The sequence below is a fragment of the Malurus melanocephalus genome, unplaced genomic scaffold, assembly GCF_030028575.1.
Source record: "Malurus melanocephalus ecotype Western Australia unplaced genomic scaffold, MMel_1.1 scaffold_114, whole genome shotgun sequence".
Lineage (NCBI taxonomy): Eukaryota > Metazoa > Chordata > Aves > Passeriformes > Maluridae > Malurus > Malurus melanocephalus.
Genome location: NW_026623346.1, coordinates 292,600 through 314,769, shown reverse-complemented (window position 1 = coordinate 314,769; position 22,170 = coordinate 292,600). Strand labels below are relative to the sequence as shown.

The following is a 22,170-nucleotide window of genomic DNA, read 5'->3' as shown; positions in this document are numbered from 1 at the left end:
CTAATTCACTGAACCTGGGATGTATTATTGCAAAACAATGATGTTCACTACGCTTCTATKCTCTGTTAGCTGTTTTCCAGGTTCTTTGATGGCCACTAAGAGTTTATTGCTAAATAAATAATTAAGAAGGTATAATTGGCCTCTTTTTCATGCAATGATACCAGAATTTTTTTTTTAAATTTTTTTTTTTTTGGAGAAAACATCATTGTTCTGTTTTTAATGCATTATAGAATGTGGAGCCTGCATACCCTTATGAATCATGGATCGCTCATTTGTGCCAGAGATTCACTGACAGTGACTCAAACCCTGCTCTTGCTAAATGAAGAGGAATAAATAGATACTCTGTTTCATTCTACTCACTAAGAAGGGGGAAAAGGAAGCAACCCTTATTCTAACTTYTCTTTTTGTCATCATTTGTCATACTCTCTCAGTCTGTGTAAAAGCCACTCWGGTCTATCCTCAGGGGTTTGTGATTCTTTTCACTTGCTCCCTTGTGAAGSTGGAGATTGACACCTGTGCAATGGGGCTCTTGTCAGCCAGATTTGCTCTCTCCCTTGCTCCTCTTTTACACCTGATACCATGAATTGCTGTGAACCAGCAGTAAGGTGAAAAGTCCTCACTAATGAATTAATTCCAAGGAATGAGCCATCTCCAGGATGCTTAACCCACTCATCTTTACTTTTGCCAGGATACCAGGCTGTGTTTGTTTCTTCACCTCATTCAATCTTGTGAATGAGAGAATCCTCCTGAACTCTTGTCTATTTCTAGAGCTTGGAATACAATTGCTTTGGATTTTACATTTTAATGAGAGTGTTCTAGCTCTTCACACTTCAGCTGYTGTCCATTATTCAAAAGCAACTATGGCTGTAAAAATAATCATTYATTTCCTTTTTCCTTTTCCTATTTGACCCTCAGAACTCTTCTCAGGATTGTCTGGAAACACTTAAATTTTTGCCTTTCTCCTCCATTGTGTTACAGTAGCATCTGGAAGCYCCAACCAAGATGAGAACACTGTGTGCAATGCTCATTGCAAAACCAAGGAAGTGTCACTTCTTGGGCTGAGCTGGGGAAAGAAGAGACTTTAGCAGGAGAGAATGATGTCAGGAGGTAATAAAACTTCTCAGAATATTCGTAGGAAAGCAAAGCCCAATTTTTGAAATTTCTGCTTGAATGTATCCACTATATTGGTCCTCTGCTCTGATTAACATCATTGTGGGTGGAGAGCCACACGAGTTTTAAGATTCAGAAAGTGAAAGTCTAGCTGTGTACAGCCTCCCATCACATCCATATAGATAAAATGGGAAAAAAGAGAAAAATATTGTATTTCTCTTTCTGAAAACTTCATCCTGTGTTACTCAGAAAACATTGTAGGAAGGGTACATTAGTGAACCAGCCTGGTCACGACCCCTGGAGAGTTGGGATCTGTCTGGATGCTTCAGTCTGTTTGGATGGTGGTTCTTGCACCATTCCAGACATCTTGGCACAGTACTCCTTGCTTATGCACAGTCTCMATCACATGTGTTTGTATTTCTTCTTGAGAAATTAATTCTGTGAAAAGGATTGCTTWTGGAATGGAAAGAAATCAAACTTGGAAATAATCCTATCTAGTTTTTGTTTGTTTAAACACATGTACAACCTACAACATACCTGGGCAGTGTCTCCTTGCATCCCACAGTGCACCCTCCAAAGCCTGGAAGAGTTCAAAGCATTCGYTGTGCATTCAAATATCCATTAATGCATTCAGGGAGTGAAAGCCATTCTTAACTGCATCGGGTAGGAAAATACATTGACACTAGTGACGAAAGTATTTCCTACAATTCCTTCCTAAAATTTTATGGTTTTGAGATTTAATGCTCAGTTTAGGAGTGGTTTGATGTCATTGTTTAAATCCAGTTCTCAATTCCCATATGAGATTATGTTCTTCTTAAAATTCTTTATTCTTGATTCTTTCCCTTGAGGTAATACAGTATAAGCTTCATCAAAAGAATCATGGGTGCCACACACCCAAGCCTCATCCGAAGCCCACTGAAGACAGAGGTGGAATTTACWTCCAGTTTTGAGTGTTGGAATTTAATTCCTTTATCCTGTTTTAAATTGGTGATTTACATTTACTGCTTGTGTTCCAATTCTCAGGTATCCATAATTATCACACAGAAGTCTATGACATATTATACTGCAGGGATTCAATAGAAATATACTTTACAGCAAGATGGCTCAGAATTCTCATTTTCAGTTGAAAATTACTGGACTATTTTGTGAAAATATTTTTGCTTCAAGTGTTTTATGATACAGCACACTGTCATCATGAGCAAAGCATGATGGAAAAAGTGATAGTGTAGGCTGAGTGTTTTCTGAGGTGTCTTGAAATGCAGGTGTATTGTGAATTTGGCTTTTCATAATGTTTGTATTTATTGAACCTGCTTTATTTGCATTTAAATCTTCCATTGATATTAGAGTGGCTTTCTTAGGTTCAACACCAGCAGAAATAATAATAAAATGAAGCCAGGAACATTAACCATCTAGTTTTGACTCAGACAAGTGAATGGGAAGAGAAAGAAATGTGTCTATGATAGGAGCAAAACACAACTTAACATTCAAAAGGCATGGAAATTACTCTGTTTAGGCTGCTGAACTTACTAGAAAAACTTGGTAGTGACTCTGAGTGTAAAACAGCAAAATATATTTATATCTAAGAAGAGAAAAGGGTGGAACAAGATTTAATTGGAAAGGAAGATCTAGCAAAGAGTAGTTAAAGGTTTGGAATAAAGCAGGAAATGGGATGCCAAAATTTGAACCTGCCAAAGATGCATAGTAATGAATAATCTGCTATCATTCTCTMGGGCAAACAAAATTACCGTATCATTTTCCCTCTGAACAAAGGACATTCAGTGCAGATTTTATACATGGTATTTATTATCAAATACAGAAAAGTCATGATTAGACAAAGATTAATGGCAAAGAGTATTTTTCAAAGCAGAGAATTAGATGTGGACTTTAAGTATTGAAGAAAAGGGATGCGTAATTGAAATACCCAGGTTATACACTTGGTAACTGCAAAGTCTGCAACAATTTGATAGTTTATTCTGTGTGGAAAAAAATAGGAGGAGGGTCTGTGTATGCTGGTTAATTGATATGAATGTGATGGTAAGATGTGGTGATGACAGCAGAAAGCTCAGTCCTAGACTGTAAGAAATGAAATTTCTGGTGGGATGAGTGTGTACTTACATCACTGAAAATTACTGTTAGACTTTGTTTTCTATCAAGCATGATATCAGGCCTTTCAGTAAAAAATTAGTTTTACAAGAACTACTCAGGCTATTCAAACCTGGGGGACTGGAAAGTTACATAGTTTCATGAAAGGAATCGGAAGAATTTTGCTTGTTACGAAGCTGAGAACATGTGTTTGCTTTCTAGAAATGCATTTARAGATAAAACCTTATTTAAAAGGAAAGATTAAACCAAATGAGAATGTACTGGCTTTTAAGAAATTTTGATTAAAAATAAGAAACTTCCAACCAAACTTCCACTGTGATTCTAGAATAGCCATTCAATATAACACATTTGAGCCCTCTAAATTATTTTTAGAGTGATTTTAAGCCATTTATGAACAAATATCTGATCTGGCTGCTTCTAGTATAAGAAGTATAGATGTGATGGCATAAGATTTCACTTTCATTCTTCTGGCTCCTACAGAAGCGTATAAACCTGTGCACAAATATTGAATTTGTTTGATTGGAAGCTGCTTTCATATTTGAATGAGACCAGCTAAGGTATTTTTGCTAGCTCTTCCAGTATTTGTGACACTGTGTGGCTTGTTTTCATCTTTTTAATTTATCTGTTGAAGGGTTAATGTTCTGATGGGAATCTTAGAAAAGCCATAATCAGGCTGTCCTTTTCCTACCCTTTTTTTGAGTTKTAGCTGGAGCTCCTGTGTAATAGATGTGAATGAGGCTCTCCAAATTTCTCTAGTCTCCTGAGTGGTACTGATCTCATAGCTCCTGTAAAATGCTCGTTGCTCCCTTCATTAAGTAATCCAGGCTTTACTTAATCAGTAGGGTTAGGACCCAAAATGAGTAAATAGTAGAAGGTGAAAAGCTAATGCTGCTGCTCATAATGCATGTCATAACTCCTTTGAATAAGGCACCAAGAGCTGTACTGYTTGTTATTAAACTACAAATTAAGGCAGATTTGGAGGAAGGAAAAAACAATGTTCAATGAGGCACTGGTGCTATTTTCATGGACTCTCATGTTAGTCTCCAAATTAGTCATTGCTCGTGATTGTGTCTGAGCATTTTCACTGTCTGTGGCCCCAAATTATGTCCAGTGTTGTTTTTCTCCTCCGCGCTTTCATTTCTGGTTCTCCCTCCCTGCCAGGTGTTTACAAGGACCTCTCTCTTTTGCAGCATTTTGTTCTTACAAGGCCCTGAGGAACATTGTCCCCTTCAGTTAYGAGTGTAGCTTGAACATTGGGAAGCAGAGAACCAGCACAAACTCTGCCAAGCACATTCTCTCTTGTTGCTGGCCTTGTTGACTTTTCTCCTTCACAATGCAGGAATCATGCCCTGCTTATTATGGRAGTGAGAGCTCTGTGTGTACTCAATTATCTGCAATTTAAATGTACACTGATGACAACATCCCTTCAAGATTATCAGCATACTTCAGTCACCATGTCAGATTTTAAGCTACTGGAGGAACCTGTAAAGAAATTTTGAGTAGATCTATCATGCAATTCTCCATGACACAGTGCTGTTCCTCTTACTGCGGGTTAAATGAAGCCAAAAGTCATGGATTCTGACATTGTGCACAGAGCTAGGTCCCTCAGTTCTGCTGTCTCATCTCAGGAAAACTGTAACTSTTGCACATTTTGGCATTTGCACTTTGTCATTTGCAAAGAGATTGAGTCATGGGATSTTTCATCTTCAGCACTGCTTTTGTCAGTGCACTGGAGAATAGTTACAAATTATCAGGTTATATGCTGAACAAAAGARCAATACCCTTAAACAATGCTTGGGCAGCAGATTATTTTTTTCCCATCCATGACACCCAAATTTTAGAGTGGYTGAAATTGTCTAATTCTGGTGGATTCCTTAAGCTGAATCAAAGCTCATTAAGTCTGATCTGGGTCCATAACAGTTTGTTAAGTCTTAATATGCCAGGATCATAGGGTTCAACAAGCTTAGTGTTTTTGAAAACTTTCCTTGGTTTGCTATCTTATAACAGCACTGCAAACACAATAATATTCATTGTTAGCACAAATTAATGTTACAAATGTAAATTYAACAGACATATTTTGGTTGGTAATCATTGTGACATACTCTTTTTCAATTTTACCCAAAACCAGGCCAATTATCAGCTTTATACTGTTGTTAACATGTTGATAGTTGGCCTTTTTTGCACTTTACACCTTTCTCTCAGGAAATTTTTTTCCTGTGATCTTTAATTTCTGGAAACTCAGTGTCTTGTGTGTTTGTCAAGACAACTACTCTTTTAGCAATTTAATGTTCTAGGCAGGAAGTTAATGCCACAAAAATAGCTTGGACTGTGCCTCAGTATCAATTCAGCTGATGGAGGATGGATAGGACTGGACTCACTTAAGCTATATCCATATACAGAAGATTAKTTATATGGTAAATTTGTCCTAGACTTTGCATAAACTAATCAGCAAGCAGAGTTAGTTGATGTTTTTACAGAGTGATTTCCTAATGTCCTGTAGTGTGTGAGTAATTCCGGGCTGGTATAACATATCCAGACATTTTTAGAGGGACAACTTACAGTGAGGATTTCTCAGAAATGCATAAAGATCTGAGGAGAGCACTGGTGCAGTGTTTAACACTAAATTATTTATATGGCCCTTTAAAGAGGCCTGAAGAAACAACTGTAAGTTCACACATCATACCTTATTATATTAAAAGGGTTTACTGTGTTTTTACTTTCCTTATAGACTTTTCTGCATTGGTGATCTTTGAATAATTCTGGTTTTGTTGCCAATATTTATGAATTCTGCCCATTGGCATGATGCTTCCTGAGAATAGAGATCATATCTCTATTACTTCTTTATGGTTTAAACCCACTCCTAAGGTAAAAGGAAATGCTAATATGTCTAAGGGTAATCACTGCTGGTTAACAAAGTTCTACCTTCCACAAAACACTTCAGGACAGCTGCTGAATACAGTGTACCTTTCCTTAAGTTGTTTTGTTTTGAGAAGTATTGCAGTGGTTTGCATTATCTATTACTGGCTTAATTTGGGGAAGCTGTTAGACTTTGGTAATTGTAACAATTGAATAATCACTRAGGAAAATTAAACTACCATTTCAATACAGCTAGTTAACTTTTTTAAAACGTAGGAACTAGCCTTTGCCAATATGCTCTAAAAATTTAAATAATTCATACTAAAGTCACCTTTTGTCACAGTGAAGTTGGATTCTAATTTTCCACTGGAAGAGGAGTAGGTGAGATTAAGGGGGAAAAAAAGAACATCCTGCAAACTGGCTGAACTTTTATCTTGCCATATCAACTGCAAAATTTAAATATTTGCAGGATTCTATTACCTTAGGAATGATCTACACAGCAAGTGCATCCACTTAAGCAACAGGAATATGATTCTTATCTACCTTAAACTACTGTGTGTGTTTTAAGTCACATCTCCTGCTAGCTCTATAAAATTTTGCCCAAATCGGTGCAAATACAATATCAAGTATCTACAGGGATCTTTTATGCGATTGATATCGTGCAAAGCAATTGAAGATAAATGAGCATTTTCTCTATGGCTCTTCACTGTATTCTTCCGCTGAGAGTTGACTTTTGTTGGCCATTGTATTGATGTGGAAGTTGGCCCTGGGTATATTGCATACTGATGAATAATTTTGAAAAGATGGATTAGAAAAAAAATTAGAGATTATTTATGTTCAAAGAAAGGGCTAAATTCATTCAATAAGTTGTTTGTTGCCAATTAATTACCTACCACTAATTAGAATAATAAATTTGAACACAGTTGTAAGACTTGGCATTGACTTCTGCCWTAGGCTTATCTGGAAGTAGTACTAAATGCTATCATTAGGATTGGTAATGAATCTATGTTAGGTGAAAATGAGTAAAAAGGCTGAGAAGCCTTGAAAACATAATTTAACTGAAGAGAAGTCTTTATAAATATGRCCACTGGAATTATTCGCATGAATTGATCAGCTCAGACTTCAACACAACGTTATAAAACATGAAACTTTTGCACTTAGTGAAACTCAGTGCTAAATCAGGGGTATAACTCTTTCTCATGATAACATTTGCAATTTAAAACAGAAGTGTATGTGCTGCCAGTTAAAGTGTGGTAAAGAGTTTCAAACAGGAAATTTTAAACAAATGATCCAGTTATTAACTCTTGACTTCTGTATTCATGTAACACCAACATGAGAGAAATCAATCTTTTTGATATCAATTTGTCTTTTCTATCCTAAAAATCTTGATTTGTTAGTTAACAAACTACTTAAGAGATGATAGAAAAAAGGGGAAAAAAAAAGAGTAAAGGGGAGAAAAAGGAGAAATGCTGGTAACAGTACTTTGAATATCATACATCTCTTCTTAGAAATATAGAATAAGGGTATTTTTTCAATGTCTAAGATGAAAATTGCCTGCCATGTGCTTTTTAGTGCAGAAGCATCTATATGAAACAAGGTTTGAATGTCTTTTGAAGTAACACCCTTTAAACAGTCTGTTGCTCTAAACTGGCCTCAGCCAGTGACACCGGTGGTTTTTTTTCAAAATTACACAATTTTTAAAACACTGTGTTGTTTTGGCAAGCTCACTGGAATTCAGAGTATTCAAATTGCTTGCTCCTCAAGTTCAGTTGAGTGCTCTCGAAAACTGTGTCAAATACTTTACTACCTCAATTAAMATAGAATGACTTTGAAGAAATGTTGGAGACTTTCTCCTGAATTTTCTTTCTKCACTGAATTATTTTTACAACTTTTTTTTTTTACATTAAATGCGGCTTTTATAATATAGAGTCTAGATAAATTGCTTTTTTGTCAATATGCCATGGTGTACTAAATTCGGTAGTTTTAACTAGTGGGTAACTACTATCCATCTATGTATCTCTACATCTTCCTTCCAAGAAGCAAATCCTAAAAGCACAGGAGCAGGCTCTGCCCATGTGCCAAAAGATGAGCTGGTGGAGAAGAAAACTGGCCTGGCTGAACAGAGAGCCTTGGCTGGAATTCAGATTAAAAAAGACAAGTTTATCACCCTGGGAATAAAGGGAGAGCAACTCATGAGAACTACAAGGATGCCATGGGGTTTTGCTGAGGGAAAGAAATTAGAAGAATCTAGCCAGAATTTATCTGGCTACTGTTCTCAAAACCAAGGAAAAGTGATTCTATGAATGCATTGACAGCAAGAGGAGGGTTAAGGAGAACCTCCATCCTTTATTGGATGCGGGGAGAAAACATAGTGACAGAAGATGGGGAAAAGGCTGAGGAACCCAATGCCTCCTTGTCTCAGTCTTTAACAGCAAGGCAGCTGTTCTCCAGCTTCTCAACCCCCTGAGCTGGAAGATGGGCAGGGAACAGAATGAAGCCCCCATATTTCATGGGGAAACAACCACACAAGTCTCTGGGATGGATGGYATCCACCCAAAGGTACCGAGGGTCCTGGCAGAGGTGCTCACTGAACCACTTTCCATCATTTCTCAGCAGGCCTGGCTGTATGGAGAGATTACAGGTGGCTGCTTTTTAGCCAATGTGACATCCATCTTCCAGAAGAGCTGGAAGGTGAATCCAGGGAGCTACAGGCCTGTCAGCCTCACCTCAGTGCCAAGGATGGTCAAAGAGCAGGTTGCTCTGAGTGCCATCATGCAGCATATCCTGGACACCCAGGGGTTCAGCCAGGGGTTCAGGAAAGGCAGGTTCTGCTTGACCAACCTGATCTCCTCCTCTGACAAGGTGACCCACTCAGTGGATGAGGCGAAGGCTGTAGCTGTTGACTGTCTGCCTGGACTTCAATAAAGGTCTTGACACTGCCTTCCATAGCATTCCCCTGGAGAAACTGGCTGCTCATGGTTTGGATAAATATTGTGTCCAGCAGGAGCAGGGCGGGGATTGTCCTCCTGTGCTGGGCACTGGTGAGACCACACCTCGGGTGCTGTGTCTGGTGCTGGCCCTTCACAACAAGAAGGGCATTGAGGGGCTGGAGCATGTCCAGAGAAGGGCAATGGAGCTGGGGAATGGTCTGGAGCACAAATCCTGTGAGGAGCAGCTGAGGGAGCTGGAGCAGCTTAGCCTGGAGGAAAGGACGCTGAGGAGGAACACATCTCTTTTTATTACTCCCTCAAAGAAGGATGGAGTGAGATGAGGATTGATCTCTTCTCCCAAATAACCAAGGATAGGACAAGAAGAAATGGTCTCAAACTGCCCCAGGGGAGGTTTAGGTTGAAAATTACGGAAAATTTCTTCACTGAAAGGGTTGTCAAGTGTGGCAATGGACTCCCCAGGAAGTGTTTGAGTCRCCATCCCTGAAGRTATTTAAAAGCTGTGTAGATGTGGCATTTAAGGGCATGGTTTAATGATGGACCTGGCAGTGCTGGGTTAGTGGTTGGAATTAATGGTGTTAGAAATCTTTTCCAACCTAAATGATTCTATGATTCCACAAACATCAGGCTCTCAGCCAGTTAAGCAGATACTATTGATCAATTATTATTGATACTATTGAAAATTACACCAGTAAGGTCTCTTACRCTTAAACGAATCTTGTTTAATGTATTAATGACCTGAAAAATAGTTATGAAAGTGTGAAAAGATGAGACTGTAAAATGCTAGAACAAAAKGTGTGTTAAAGAACATAAAGTAGTGCATGTAAAGAGGGAAATGGAGCTCCAGTACAATTTCTTTCATCACATGTGTAGACTAGCRAATTCTACATTATCACTCATAATCTCATGAAAAGATTCTGAAATCAAAATAAGTGTATTTTCAGAAAGGCAAAAATAAGACAGCTCTCTGGAAAAGGCTTCAGTAAAAGACCARTTCAATTTAAGAATTGTTGGAAAATCAGGACTGTGCAGGAAATGAGTTTAAAAAGTATRAATTTTCCTGAATCTTGTATCTCATGTCCTGCCTTTGCCACCACATCTTGGGACACAGGAAAACTGGAAAAAGCTTTTCGAAAAGGTGGGGCTTGTATGTGAATGATTAGAGGGTTGGAATAATATGTATAAGGAGACAGACTAGACAGACTGAGTTTCTCTACCATGGAAATGAAACAATCTAGAGAAGTTGGGGTAGGGCAAATAAAATAATGAATTGCTTGAAGAGGGAAAATACAGAACTGTCATTTCATTTAWGATATCTCTTAGAATATGGCAACTAAAGTGTTTCTGTTCATACCTCCAGGCAGCAAGTTTAAAACAAATAATAAGAAACACTTTTTCATAGAAAAAATAAACAATGTGAGACACTGCCTCTAGATGTTGCAAAGGCCAAAAGTTTAACTGAGTTCAAAAAGGGATTAATGGCTACTTTTGTTTCATGAATTGTAAAAACATCCTGCTCAGACACAACTTCTGGCTAGGGAAGTTCCTAAACCACTAATTGCCAGAAGATGGGAAGGAGGGGTTGCTCTGCTCTTTCCACACTTCTTATAATCTTTCCTTATGCATCTCCTAATGGGCATGTTGGGACCAGGATAATGGGCTAAACAGAGTTTGTTTGTTTTTTTTTGTCTGAACCATTATGGTTCTTTTTATTTTGTAGGCGTAGGTATTTTTTTTCAGTAATGGGGAGACAAAATGGAAATTTCCATCTTGTTTTTTGAGTTCAGTAAATGCTGTCTGGAATATGATTCTTAATAGCTAATTAGGGATGATCATACTTTTTGCTTTCCTTGTTTTAATATGTAAGAAATGAGCCTACAAAATCTTCTGTGGAATGCTTAAGAAGACTTTCTTTAAATACAGTGTGATTTGGATGAATGTGAACCATTTATGTGTCTTATTTGAGTGATAATGATGTACATCTAATTTAAAGGACCATGTGTCAGAAAAGCTGACATAGTAAGGAGAGGGTGTTTTCTGTATTTCTCTGGAAGGACATGAATAGTATTATTTTTTGCTCTTGTTGTCAGTTAAGAAATACGGAGTTTCAGTGAAAGAATATCCTRCCTTCTACAGTTGTACTTCTGGCAATTAGTAGAACAGAAGCAAATGAGAGTTTCTTTAACATCTGTACTTTTTTTTTTCTTTTGTAAAACTCATCATCTTTTTTCTCTTTGGAGTGAAGAATGTCTTTTGGGACTAAAGGAAATCCGAATGAGTTTTTCATTTTCAGGGTTTTTTTTGTTGTTTTTTTTTTTTTTTTTTTTTTTTTTTTTTTTTTCTCTTACTAACCTTCTATTCTAGTTTTTGGTCCATGCGAACTTATAATGCAGAAGTTTATTTCTACTTACTAACCATAGATTTAATCAATTATCACAGTGCACTTTGGAAATGAATGATACATTACTCTGCGTCAAAAGAGTTTATCCTGTTCTGCATGCAAACTATGCACATCGTCATAAATCATGATCTCAAACTTCCAAAGTTGTTTTTGTTTATTAGGAAACCTTGCTTCAGATCCAAAAAGGCAATAAGGAGACTACACAWAGCAAGAAGAAAGTGGGCCTCAATCGATCATGCAATGCAATTACACAATATTCAGAGCTGAGTGAAATAAAGACCTTAAATAGCAGTAGCCTGTAAAGTTTGAAATTAAAAGTAGTTTCATCATATATTGTGAGAAGGGAGAATGGATCAATGAAACTGATCTCTTGTATCTTGTTTGCTGTCAATTTATATTAAATGATACTTGAGGCGAACCTCCTTTTCCTGTGTATGTAAATACATTTTGTTTATTTTTGGAATATTACTGGAGTGGTCTGGCAGGAGATTTCTTGAGCTCATCTGGTGTTCACTGTATAAATGGAAGCACAAGAATTGAAAAAGGCTTCCACCTGCTCCTCCTTAGCTTAGCTAATGTAATTGCAGATTTTATTCTAACAGTAAGGCTTTCTATAACAGCACAGAGCATTTCTGCTGTGTTGCTGATTTCAATAAATCAGTATCTGAATTAAAACAATGGGAGCTATGATGCAAACTTTTTTTTTGTCCTTTCTGGTACAGTCTCATAAAAACTTGCACAGGTATCCAGAGAGTAGACAACAATCCACTGCACTGTCAGCCTAGCTGTAAGATACCAACAAAAGTTAGAAAAAAATAGTTAGATCCATTTTCTCTTTTATTCACTGAATCTAATTTCTTCTTTACCTTTCATCTTCAATCCTTTGGGAACATTTAGCATGGTTGGGGTGAAGATTAAGGTATTTTTATGAGGGTCTGGGCACCTTATAAGAAAAGAAATTAGGCTTCTTCATCTCAAGACAGTGAAATTTGTGATTCCACAAAAAGATGAGCCCACAATCAGTGCAGCTTCTGCTTCAGGTTGCACATTTTATTGGTTGGAGGGTGCAGAGGCACAAAATGCCGGCTCATTGCCCTTATGTCAGGGAGCTTTTCAGCCTTTCTGGTTCACATCACACAGCTGTAGCATAAAAAATGTGCTTTGGAAGTCAGTGTGCAATGAGAAATAACAGGGAAGGTAAAGAGCTGGTCAGGAAGTAGAATCCAGCTCTGGTTTAAGGGACAATGACATGGAACAAATAGATATTACTGGCAATATTGTTCACTGTTTTGGTTTAGCTGTGTAAGTTTGGAAGGGCTTTGGAGAGATGCTGCCAGGTAAAATTTTCTGTTAAGCACCTGACAGGCCAAGTGTCTGGAAAAACCTGACAGTCCCATAAACAATAAGCAAACATATTCATAGCTTTGTTCCTTCTCTACATTAAACTCTGAACGTACAAAAAACATTTTACCCCAAAAACACTCTAGACATCTGTTTACTTATCTCTAATATTATTATTTGYGGATATATTATGTATATGATTATCCACTGATTGTTCAGATATAATTTTATAGTGGGGTACAGGGTGTAGAAGTGATTAGAAATCCAGAACCTCTTTTTGGAAWAAAGAGCTAAATATTTTGCTCAGCTACTACAAGCAAATTGTTTGTTCAATTATTTGCCTTTTGTCAATTAATTGCAAGCAGTGGGTGCAGCTGTGTGGTGCTGCTGGTGGTTATCCCAAGGTTGTTCTGCGTTGCTTATTCTTGCCTCTCTTTCCCTGCCTTCCAGCATGCACCTAATCCAGGTGGAYTCGGTTCAGCGATGGATGGAAGACCTGAAGCTGATGACAGACTGTGAGTGTATGTGCATTCTGCAGTCCAAGCCCATCAGCATTGAGAAAGATGAGCACAATGAACTCCTCCTTTCCTCACAATATAGCACGTGTGATAACTTGCAGCTTCTGCTGAAGAGAGCTTGGATCATAAGCACAGAACTGACCAGGATTGCTCAGAAGCTGGAGAAGGGCAGATGGCAGAGGGTTCACAGCATGACCGTGAGAGTCAACTGCCACGTGCGTTCTATGATCAATGAGTACAACACCTTCACCAGGAATGCCTCAGAGGAAATGCACCAGGTGAGARGATGCCTTATCTGGTGTCATGCTTCTCTCACTTTTCGAATTTTTATTTTATTGTTATAATTATAACTTGCAACAATCTGTGAGAAATTCTTGTGTGCTGATGCTGGTCCCTTGTTTAAGATTTTCCAATCCCTTTTCAGTAGTGGAAATATTCTTATTTTGCATCCTATTTTATTATAGGCTTGATTCTGAATGTTAATAATGTGAACAAATTSCATTGAAAAAATGTTTTGTTTTTGAAGACTACTGGACTAAAGTATTTTGACACCCCATCTGTGAGATCCTTTGCATTTAAAATGTAGAAAACGTTACTTTTTTATTAATCTCAGATTTATTTCTACTTGTTTTATTCAAAAAAGCAGATGAAGGGTGTTCATATGAAATACTGTATTCTGGGAGGCTTTTAAATTAACAAAGAAGCATTACTTATTTTTGTAAGGCAATTGTGTGAATGGGTTTTTCTTTAAAAGTACTTTCTCTTTCTATCTCTGCAGCTTGAAAAACTTTTAATAGACAAGTGTTCAGAATTTACAGCATTCACAGAAAGGTAACTTAAATTTTGTAGTTGAAATGTCAATTTTGCTGTTTTATTAAGTTGTCGAACTTCCAATGAGAAGCAGAAATCCCTGAGCATTCTCAATTGTTTGAACTAGGCCCCTGTAGCTCTGCTACATACATATTAAAGTTCTTAATATTAATCTCTGGTGGGTGAAATGAGTTGCTTTTACCTAAACTGGATCCTAATGAAGGATGGGATCTGCTGTAGCACAAAAAGTCTGACACAGATGCAAAGCTACATGCAAGTGGATTTTTCAGGACTTTTAGATACCAAAGGAAAAGTCTGGCTCTAATGATATGAGTGAAAATGATCCCTTCTAGTTCTGTGCTGCCAAGATTTCAGCTGGTGTGAAAACTTGGGTTGTGAGACTGTCGTACTATGTGCTCCTGTATGAACATATCCATTTATTGTAAATCAAACCTAAATAACTACATTCCTCTAAATTGTAGTGATAGGCTTACTCATCTCCCTGCACTCTGGAGTGTTGAGACTGGAAAATAAAAATCTCTGTAGTTCTTTTCATGAGATAGTTCTACATTCTAACATAAGTTACCCATTTCCTCCAGTATGGTTCAATCACTTTTATTGATTTACTTCAAACAATGTGAAAGCCATTCTGTTCTGGGAGGATCATCAGGAAAAAACACACCATCTAATTATCAGGAAATAACATATATTTTGAGCACTATTGCTTTTTGTCAAACCCACACAGACTTTACTTTTATATTCTACTATGGGACACACTGATTTAATAAGAGCTCCAATCTCAAAGAGTCTTCCCCAAATCAGCTCTCTCCATTCTTGTCTTTTTGACAAAAAATTGATATAGGTGGCTGACAGACAGGTAACCTGTATGTAGGTAGAGAGGCTGATCAACCAAACTATATCTTCCATTATTTGTGACCTGCCTGGGTAACATATGTTCTGATAATTCAAATGAATGCATTTCTGAGAGGAAGTATTAATTATTTTATTTGAATTGAATAAAGTTTTCCATCTTTTCTCATTTCTTCAATTATAGCCAAGCATCATTGGTTACAGGATAACTAAACTAACTCTGCACAGATGCTTTATGTATGTCTGCATAGAGGGCCAAATTTTATTTTTTATTAARTTGTTTAACTCCTCTGGACGCATATTTCTTTCTTCATCCTTATCCTACTTTCATTAAGATATGACAAAGAAGGTAAAGGAAGAAGAATTACTGGAAGCCTTTCACTGATCATGAAAGATGGATGAGTATGCACAGTTGCAGTGGAACTATCAGCATAAGTGGGAAAGAGAAGTGTGACACTCTACAGACACAAAACATCTGCAGTAAAATTTGGCCTGCAGTCTATGAAATAAATTGTGATCTCTAAATTATTCAGTAGTGTCCACTGTAGCAGCATTATCCTTTCATGGGGTATTTACCATGACAAAGCTTTAGACAAAGCTTTTATTAAAGTCTGAATGACGCAAATGGCACAAAGTCCTTGTGAACAGCTGAATTCCCTTTCTAGACTATTACTGACACAGACCTCACCTCTGACAATCAAGACTGTTGCATTTTTTTTTTTTTTTCCTTCATCCTTTTCCTTTCTCTTTCTTTTCAGGTGCTTACAGACTGAAGATGAAGAGATACTGGAATCCATGAATTCTTGTATTAATAAAACACTCACTACTGTTGCCCAGTATTTTGGCCAGTTGATAGAGATGGTTTTAACACATGAAGCACAGGTTAGTTTATAGTAAGAAAAAAACCAAAAAAACCCAGAACAAACAAAAAAAAAAAATTCCAAATTGGTTGAATCTTGAGGGAGACATCCATCGAGGGTCCAAGGCTGGGTTGGATGGGACTCAGAGCAACATGGTCTAGTGAAAGGTGTCCCTGCTCATGGAACTAGATGATAGTTAAGGACCCTTCCAACCTGAGCCATTCTATAATWAAGAGGAGGATTAAAATTACAGCTCTCAATTTTCAACAAATTTATGATCAGTAACTCTAATAAATTKCTATGAGATTTAGGTGTTTTTATTATCCAAACCTCAAACCCCAAATAAAATGAGCTTGTGGCTCACCAAGTTACTTACCTTTCCTGATTGCTCTTTCTTGCAAGACATCTAAATGATGTCTTCGTGTCCCTTCAAGCCTTACTTGCTCTGTGATTCTGATTCTGTGAAATGCACTGAGTTATTACTCTGAGGCTGCAAATGCATTATTTTTTTCCATTAGGTCATTACTGAAGTAGAAGCAACTTGCAAGTCTAGCCAACCTATATTGACTTGCACTGTTTTCTTTCTTTCTCAGTAGAAATCCCTTTGAATGCTCTAGTCTTCCTCAAATGTAATTCTGTTCAATTAATTTGTCCATGTTTTAGAGGTGATGTTATGCTGAAATTTTATGTTGTTCCTGCAGAAAAAGAAGAAATGAGAGGTTTAATGAAGATGAAACAGTTAAATTATATTTGCTATGTGTTTATACAAAATGTGTGCATGGTATTGGTCAAGCTCTAACATACTGTGATGCATTAAGATGGAAAAAAAAAGTTGTGGTTGTTTCAGGAATGTCTTTTCTAGTTTTAAAGATTGTTACTAGGAGGTAAGAATCTCCAAGATACATTTGCAGAATTGCTATCAAATTAGCAAGCTACTTTCTTTGTTTAGGATTTATGAGAGCTACATGAAATGTATGAAGTGTGTAAATAATTCTGCACATTTCAAATTCAGTGAGTAGGTTGCCATTGTTAAGGTACTTATTCTTTGCAGTCTGAAGACCAGTTCTTCACTGCTGATATTTCTGCCTTTGGGCATCTTGGCACCTACTGACATACCTGAAATCCTTGTCCTTTTTTCTTTTAAGGGAGTGGAATTATTTGGTCCACATCATCTTGTGTGTATTTGTGTGGCTGAAGCACTTGGATTAAAAGTCATTAATAAAAACAGTTTTATGAACAACTTTCTGAGCCAGTCGGTCAGGCTATGTGCCCACTTGTGCCATAAAAACAGTGTCTGGGGGTAGTTTGCTGCTCTGAAGCAGACTGTCTGTGTGAGAGGTTTCAGATTAAATTGTGCAAAAAGCTTTTTTTTTTTTTCCTAATCAGAGTGTCTGGATTTAATTCAGGATAGGTTCAAATCAAAATGTGAACTCTTAAGCTGTGTCTTTTATGGAACACTTTTGTCATGCTAAATGTGGAAGAACAGAGACCCTTAAAGGGAAGGTAATTGAATTTTATATAAATAACAGTGAAAAATGTGGTATACTTCCTTGCATTTCTTTCAAAGTTGGATTAAATACAAAAATGCTTACCTTCCTCCTCCTAGCAAATAGAATTAATTATTCTAGTGATATTGTGGCTTTTTTCAGAAATAGTAAAATGAAATAGACTCCATGTTCTTCTCACAGCTGTGTTTCCGTAAAGCTGCAATGACACAAATGCACAAATGCACAATATAATTATTTACAAAGATAATAGTATTTAATGTATTTCATACATTGGAGAAATAAATTATATTTCTTGATAAGAATTTTCTCTATTGGTCAAAGACATTTTATCTSACAGAGTGATGAACCTAGAGCCCTAGAAGGCAATGTAAAAAATGGTGCAGCAATATTCCTTATAAATAAGGTGGAAATCTTGTATCACTGTGTGATTCAGCTTCTACAGTAAGCTAAATTATTTGATTTTTGAAAATTCTGATTCAATCCCAGACCAAAAGCTATAGTAATTTACTAAATTGCCAAAGAGTTCTACGTTGAACATTCTCACACGTGTGCCCATTGTCTTACTCTGTTAATATTTATTTATAAATATCACTATCTTTGGTTGCATCTACTCAAATGCACTGATAAGTGTGTTAGAGGGTTATCAGTCTGACTGCTCCAAGATTTTGTCCTGTATCCCCCAGAACCTGCTGAGACAGATAGAACTCTCGGGCAGTCCGTATGTCATGGAGTCGGCAATCAGTGGTTTATTCAGCCTTGCCCAGGAAGGTGCTCATCTCTGCCGTATCATAGCCAAGGTAAGGGATRTCTGGGGTAATCCAAAGCAAACTAGCAGTGGTAGAAATAGACTTCACTGAAGAGCAACAAAATTTAACTGTTAACAACAAAAAACCTGTTGTTTTCCCTTCTTGTGCTCCTTTTGCAAGTCTTATTCTACAGAGTTTATCAACACAGCTATCATGTTAGAGGGATTTTTTTTAAAGGGCTRAAGCCACTCAATCTTTAATTTAATAAAGCTCAATACCTGAGCAAACAACTTCAGTAGGATGGAAAGCTCCAACAAGCTTCTGAGAAGAGCTTCAATTGCAGTGGTCTTTGTGCCAGCTGAGTATTAACACTTTCTTCATCATTTTCAGAACTTTCTTAGTGTCTTTCCTGATAGTATTTTTTAATATTTACATTTAATAGGTTTTTTTTTTTTAAGTATCATTTTCTAAATTGCATCACTGCAGTTACTTCTGTTAGTGTGTGTTCTCATTTACTGAGTATTTGGTGCTAACTTTTGGAGTAAATGAGTCATTCTGCAAAGACTTGTGATACTGGAAATCCCTGCCGAGTTTGCACCTCTGAGGACACCTGGATCCTGAGCATGTGAGAAAGGTGTGACATGGTGTCTTGTTGAGGATAGTATAATCACAACCATAGGGCATGAAGAAAGAAGAAAACCTTCCTCCCCAAGCTTCTGCCTGGGGTTGCTGTGCCAGTTCCTTGTCCTACTCAGAGAAAGGGTTAGACAGCAGCAATTAATTACTTTTACTCCTGGTGGGCCTTTAGATGTATATTACATCACAAAAGGTACTCCTGTGTTCTGAAGGCTCAGAATGAGGCAGACTCAGAAACCTGTACTGGGATCTGGCAACAGCCTGACAGGCTTAGTTTTTTACTAAATTGGTATTTGAGCTCCACTTAGTGGTACCCAAAAACAATGTTAAAATGTTGAGTATGGAGGAAGTGCAGAATTGACAAATTAAAGAAAATTGGTCTTGGGCTTTTTATAATTTTATGACTTCCATAACAGTTTAATTTAGCAGAAGTGAAGCCTGATCTTTCATAAATCACTGAACTAATACATTGTTAAAACCTGGGTGTGTCACAGGTTTACAACTGAGGAAATGCATCCCCTTATGCAAAGAACCCTAAGTGGTGTTTGGCTGCCAAATTGCAGTGGTGATTGCATCACCTGTCCTATTCCTCTGTCTGTCCTGTGCACTGGGAAGTGCATTTGTCCAGACTCACCGTTATCCTTCCCCCTCTGGATTGCCTCAGTTACCTGCATCAGTGACTAAAGGGGCAGATGGATTGTAACACACCAGAATTTCAGATTGATCAAATGGATAAAGAGTTCTGTTGAGACAAAGAAACATAACAACACTGAGCTTTGCTTGCTTTGGAGATTAACTTGCACCTTTCCAAAAGCTACCAATATGAATAAAATATGCTTTTAAAAATTGTTTGTAGACTTTCTGGCATTTCCAGTTTTTGACCAGATAACAGATGATATTCTGCTCATGCTGTAATTCAAGTTTCATTTGTGACAGTCTCTGAAGTGGAAAGGAAGAGAGGGCCCCTGGTTTTACTTAGCTACAACAGAAAAAAATCAAGGTGATTAAAAAAAAAAACTAAAAAAAATCTGAAATTGTTCTTACTCATTATGAAGTTGAAAAAGGATTGAAGTAACGCAAAGATCTCTAAATCTTTTACAGAATCTGTAGTTCCCCTGAGAGCTGTCATAGTATCCTTGATAAAACCAGTCAGAGAGGTTGAATACATGTTTACTGTGAAAGCAAAACTCAACAMATTTGTTCATGTAACCTTGAAGTCTTACTCGTCATGACAAAGTGTGATCTTGTGGAACATTGCTGTTAGTTTCTTTCCTGTCCAAGCTGTAAATTACTACTCTAAAGCATACCAATATTTTATTTGTGCAAAGTAAAAGAACCATGATCATATTGTAGAGCTACAATATTACAGGAGCTCCATTTTACAGGTCTCTCATTTTACATTTTGGTAAGAGTTTCAGTCTTCTGTCTCCTTCACCCCATCCCCTGCTAATATTTTACAGAAATTAAAAAAAGGCTATGAAATGCTCCCCTCTACACTGAGACATCACCTGTAATTTTATTCCACCTACAGGCATTCTTTGACACTTTCTTTTTTAGCATGCAACTTTGTAATGTGCCATGAAAAAGTCACGTTGCTGACTCACCCTAGCAGCCAGCTAGTAGTTCTCACTAGCTGTCAGAGACATAAAGCCTAAGGTCTCTAACAAAAATGAGTAGTTGCAAAGACATGATAAAAAAATTAGCCTTACTTGGAGCAAAAGGGGTCTAAATAGATTCGATTTGTAACAACCAGAAGAATTGGTAAAAATATGTTTCTGAGTTACAATAAGTATGCCACAGAGTGATAARGAAAATAGTATTTTTGGAAAAATCCATTTCACTGATGATAGAGTCTAATACCAGCTGTATTGAACTGAGAGCTGTGACAATAGGCTTGTAAAAGAGAAAGAAGCAAAAATGAAGATATTCATACCTGCCTAATACCCTCTTTGGAGAATATGTGACAGAGTTCCTTATGGCTGTACAGCAGATCACTTTCTCTGAGAATGTATCTAATTCATCTTTCCTTATCTTCTTTTTATGCCAGCTCCTTTCTAACAAGTATTTATGATAAAGATCTCTTTAGAGATCATCTATCAAGATAATTATAAATGTTGTCAAAGTCTTGATGAGAATTTACTGCACTTGGAGTCACCTCGGGCTGAAACTGCAAAATACTCCACCTTAGAGTTAAAAGTGTTTTCCTTCCCCTCTATTTGCTCAATTTACATCCTTTTGGTGACTGTATTTCAGGTGATTTTGCTACCTACACCCAACCTTTCTGAACAGCACCCCACAAAACTGAATTCCTGTTAAYCCAACATAGGAGAGAAGTAGGTCATCAAGTGGTAAAGCAAGTGCCCCTCTTTTCTCTGTATTTTTATCCACATGATCAAATTAGGTACATCCCTGTCAGGTAGAAAGGTTTGGCATCACTGCAAAAGATACAGGGGATGAATATTGAAAGAGGCAAATAAATTCAGAGAAATGCTCCCATTCAAGTGAGGGGACTGGTTTTGACAGGCCATGGAATGAGGCTCAGTGTTTACTACCCATCCAATATTTCACTTACAGAACTCTCGGTTCATTACTCATGGTCAATGTTTTACAGCTTAGTAATGGCACATGACRCACAAAATAAAGAGTACAGATCATCTCCTGACAAATGCAGGGATAAATCACTTCCTGTCCATCAGAGGCAAAATCAGGGCACCCATTTGGCATAGAAAAGGCTTGAAGAAAATGTGCCAACATCACTTGAGCTTTACTAGAGTTATCCACAAACTTCTGCTTATTATGGCTAAAGCAGAGGATCAGATCATCCCTGATTCCACTGAACTGTGGAAAAATTTCAATTTTATAATTAAATATTAAAAATCCCCAACAAAACAGTTACCTTTGGCTTGGAATGACAGGGCAACAGCTTTTCTTCCGATACTTATATTTTTGATAGGTGATTTCATTATTGCTTGGGTGAAATGTCAGTATCCTTTTGTAGAAGGAAAAATACGACTGGAACTTTTTTGTTAATGTACTGCCTCTTTTTTAATTTAAAGGCTCAGAAATGCCTTTCTGCAATAGGCTAAATATAGCAGTACCAGATATAAAATGACTTGTACAGACACATGAACACGTCTTACAATTCCAGAAATAAGTTTTACTCTCAGCAAACTTCAGAAAGCCTATTTGTTTTCACTGATGCTGCAGAAATTGCATGTGAAAATAAAAAGATATGATATAAAACTTCTATWTGGAAAATATATTGAACAGTTAATTTTGTCTAATTCTATATAAATTGCTATAAATTTTTTGTTAGACTGAACAGAGGGTTTGGCTCGCTCTATTATTCTCTACTGTATTCAAGCAGAACCAGTACAAAAATAAAGAATTCTGACAATGAGTGAAGTCTGAATTGTAACACAGAAGTTTTAAGTCAGTATAACCTGTTGAGCTTGCAAGTAAC

The 22,170-nt window shown here is 37.1% G+C and overlaps 1 protein-coding gene across 1 annotated transcript in view; it reads left to right on the top strand.

Annotated features, from left to right (window-relative positions):
* The window catches only part of INSC (INSC spindle orientation adaptor protein), a 123,891-nt gene that overhangs the window by 58,537 nt on the left and 43,184 nt on the right, over positions 1-22,170 (top strand). Inside the window, exons 4-7 of the mRNA XM_057369677.1 lie at positions 13,210-13,555; positions 14,056-14,108; positions 15,716-15,839; positions 18,009-18,122. Coding sequence (XP_057225660.1) covers positions 13,210-13,555; positions 14,056-14,108; positions 15,716-15,839; positions 18,009-18,122 — 637 coding nt within the window. The remainder of the gene's footprint in view (positions 1-13,209; positions 13,556-14,055; positions 14,109-15,715; positions 15,840-18,008; positions 18,123-22,170) is intronic.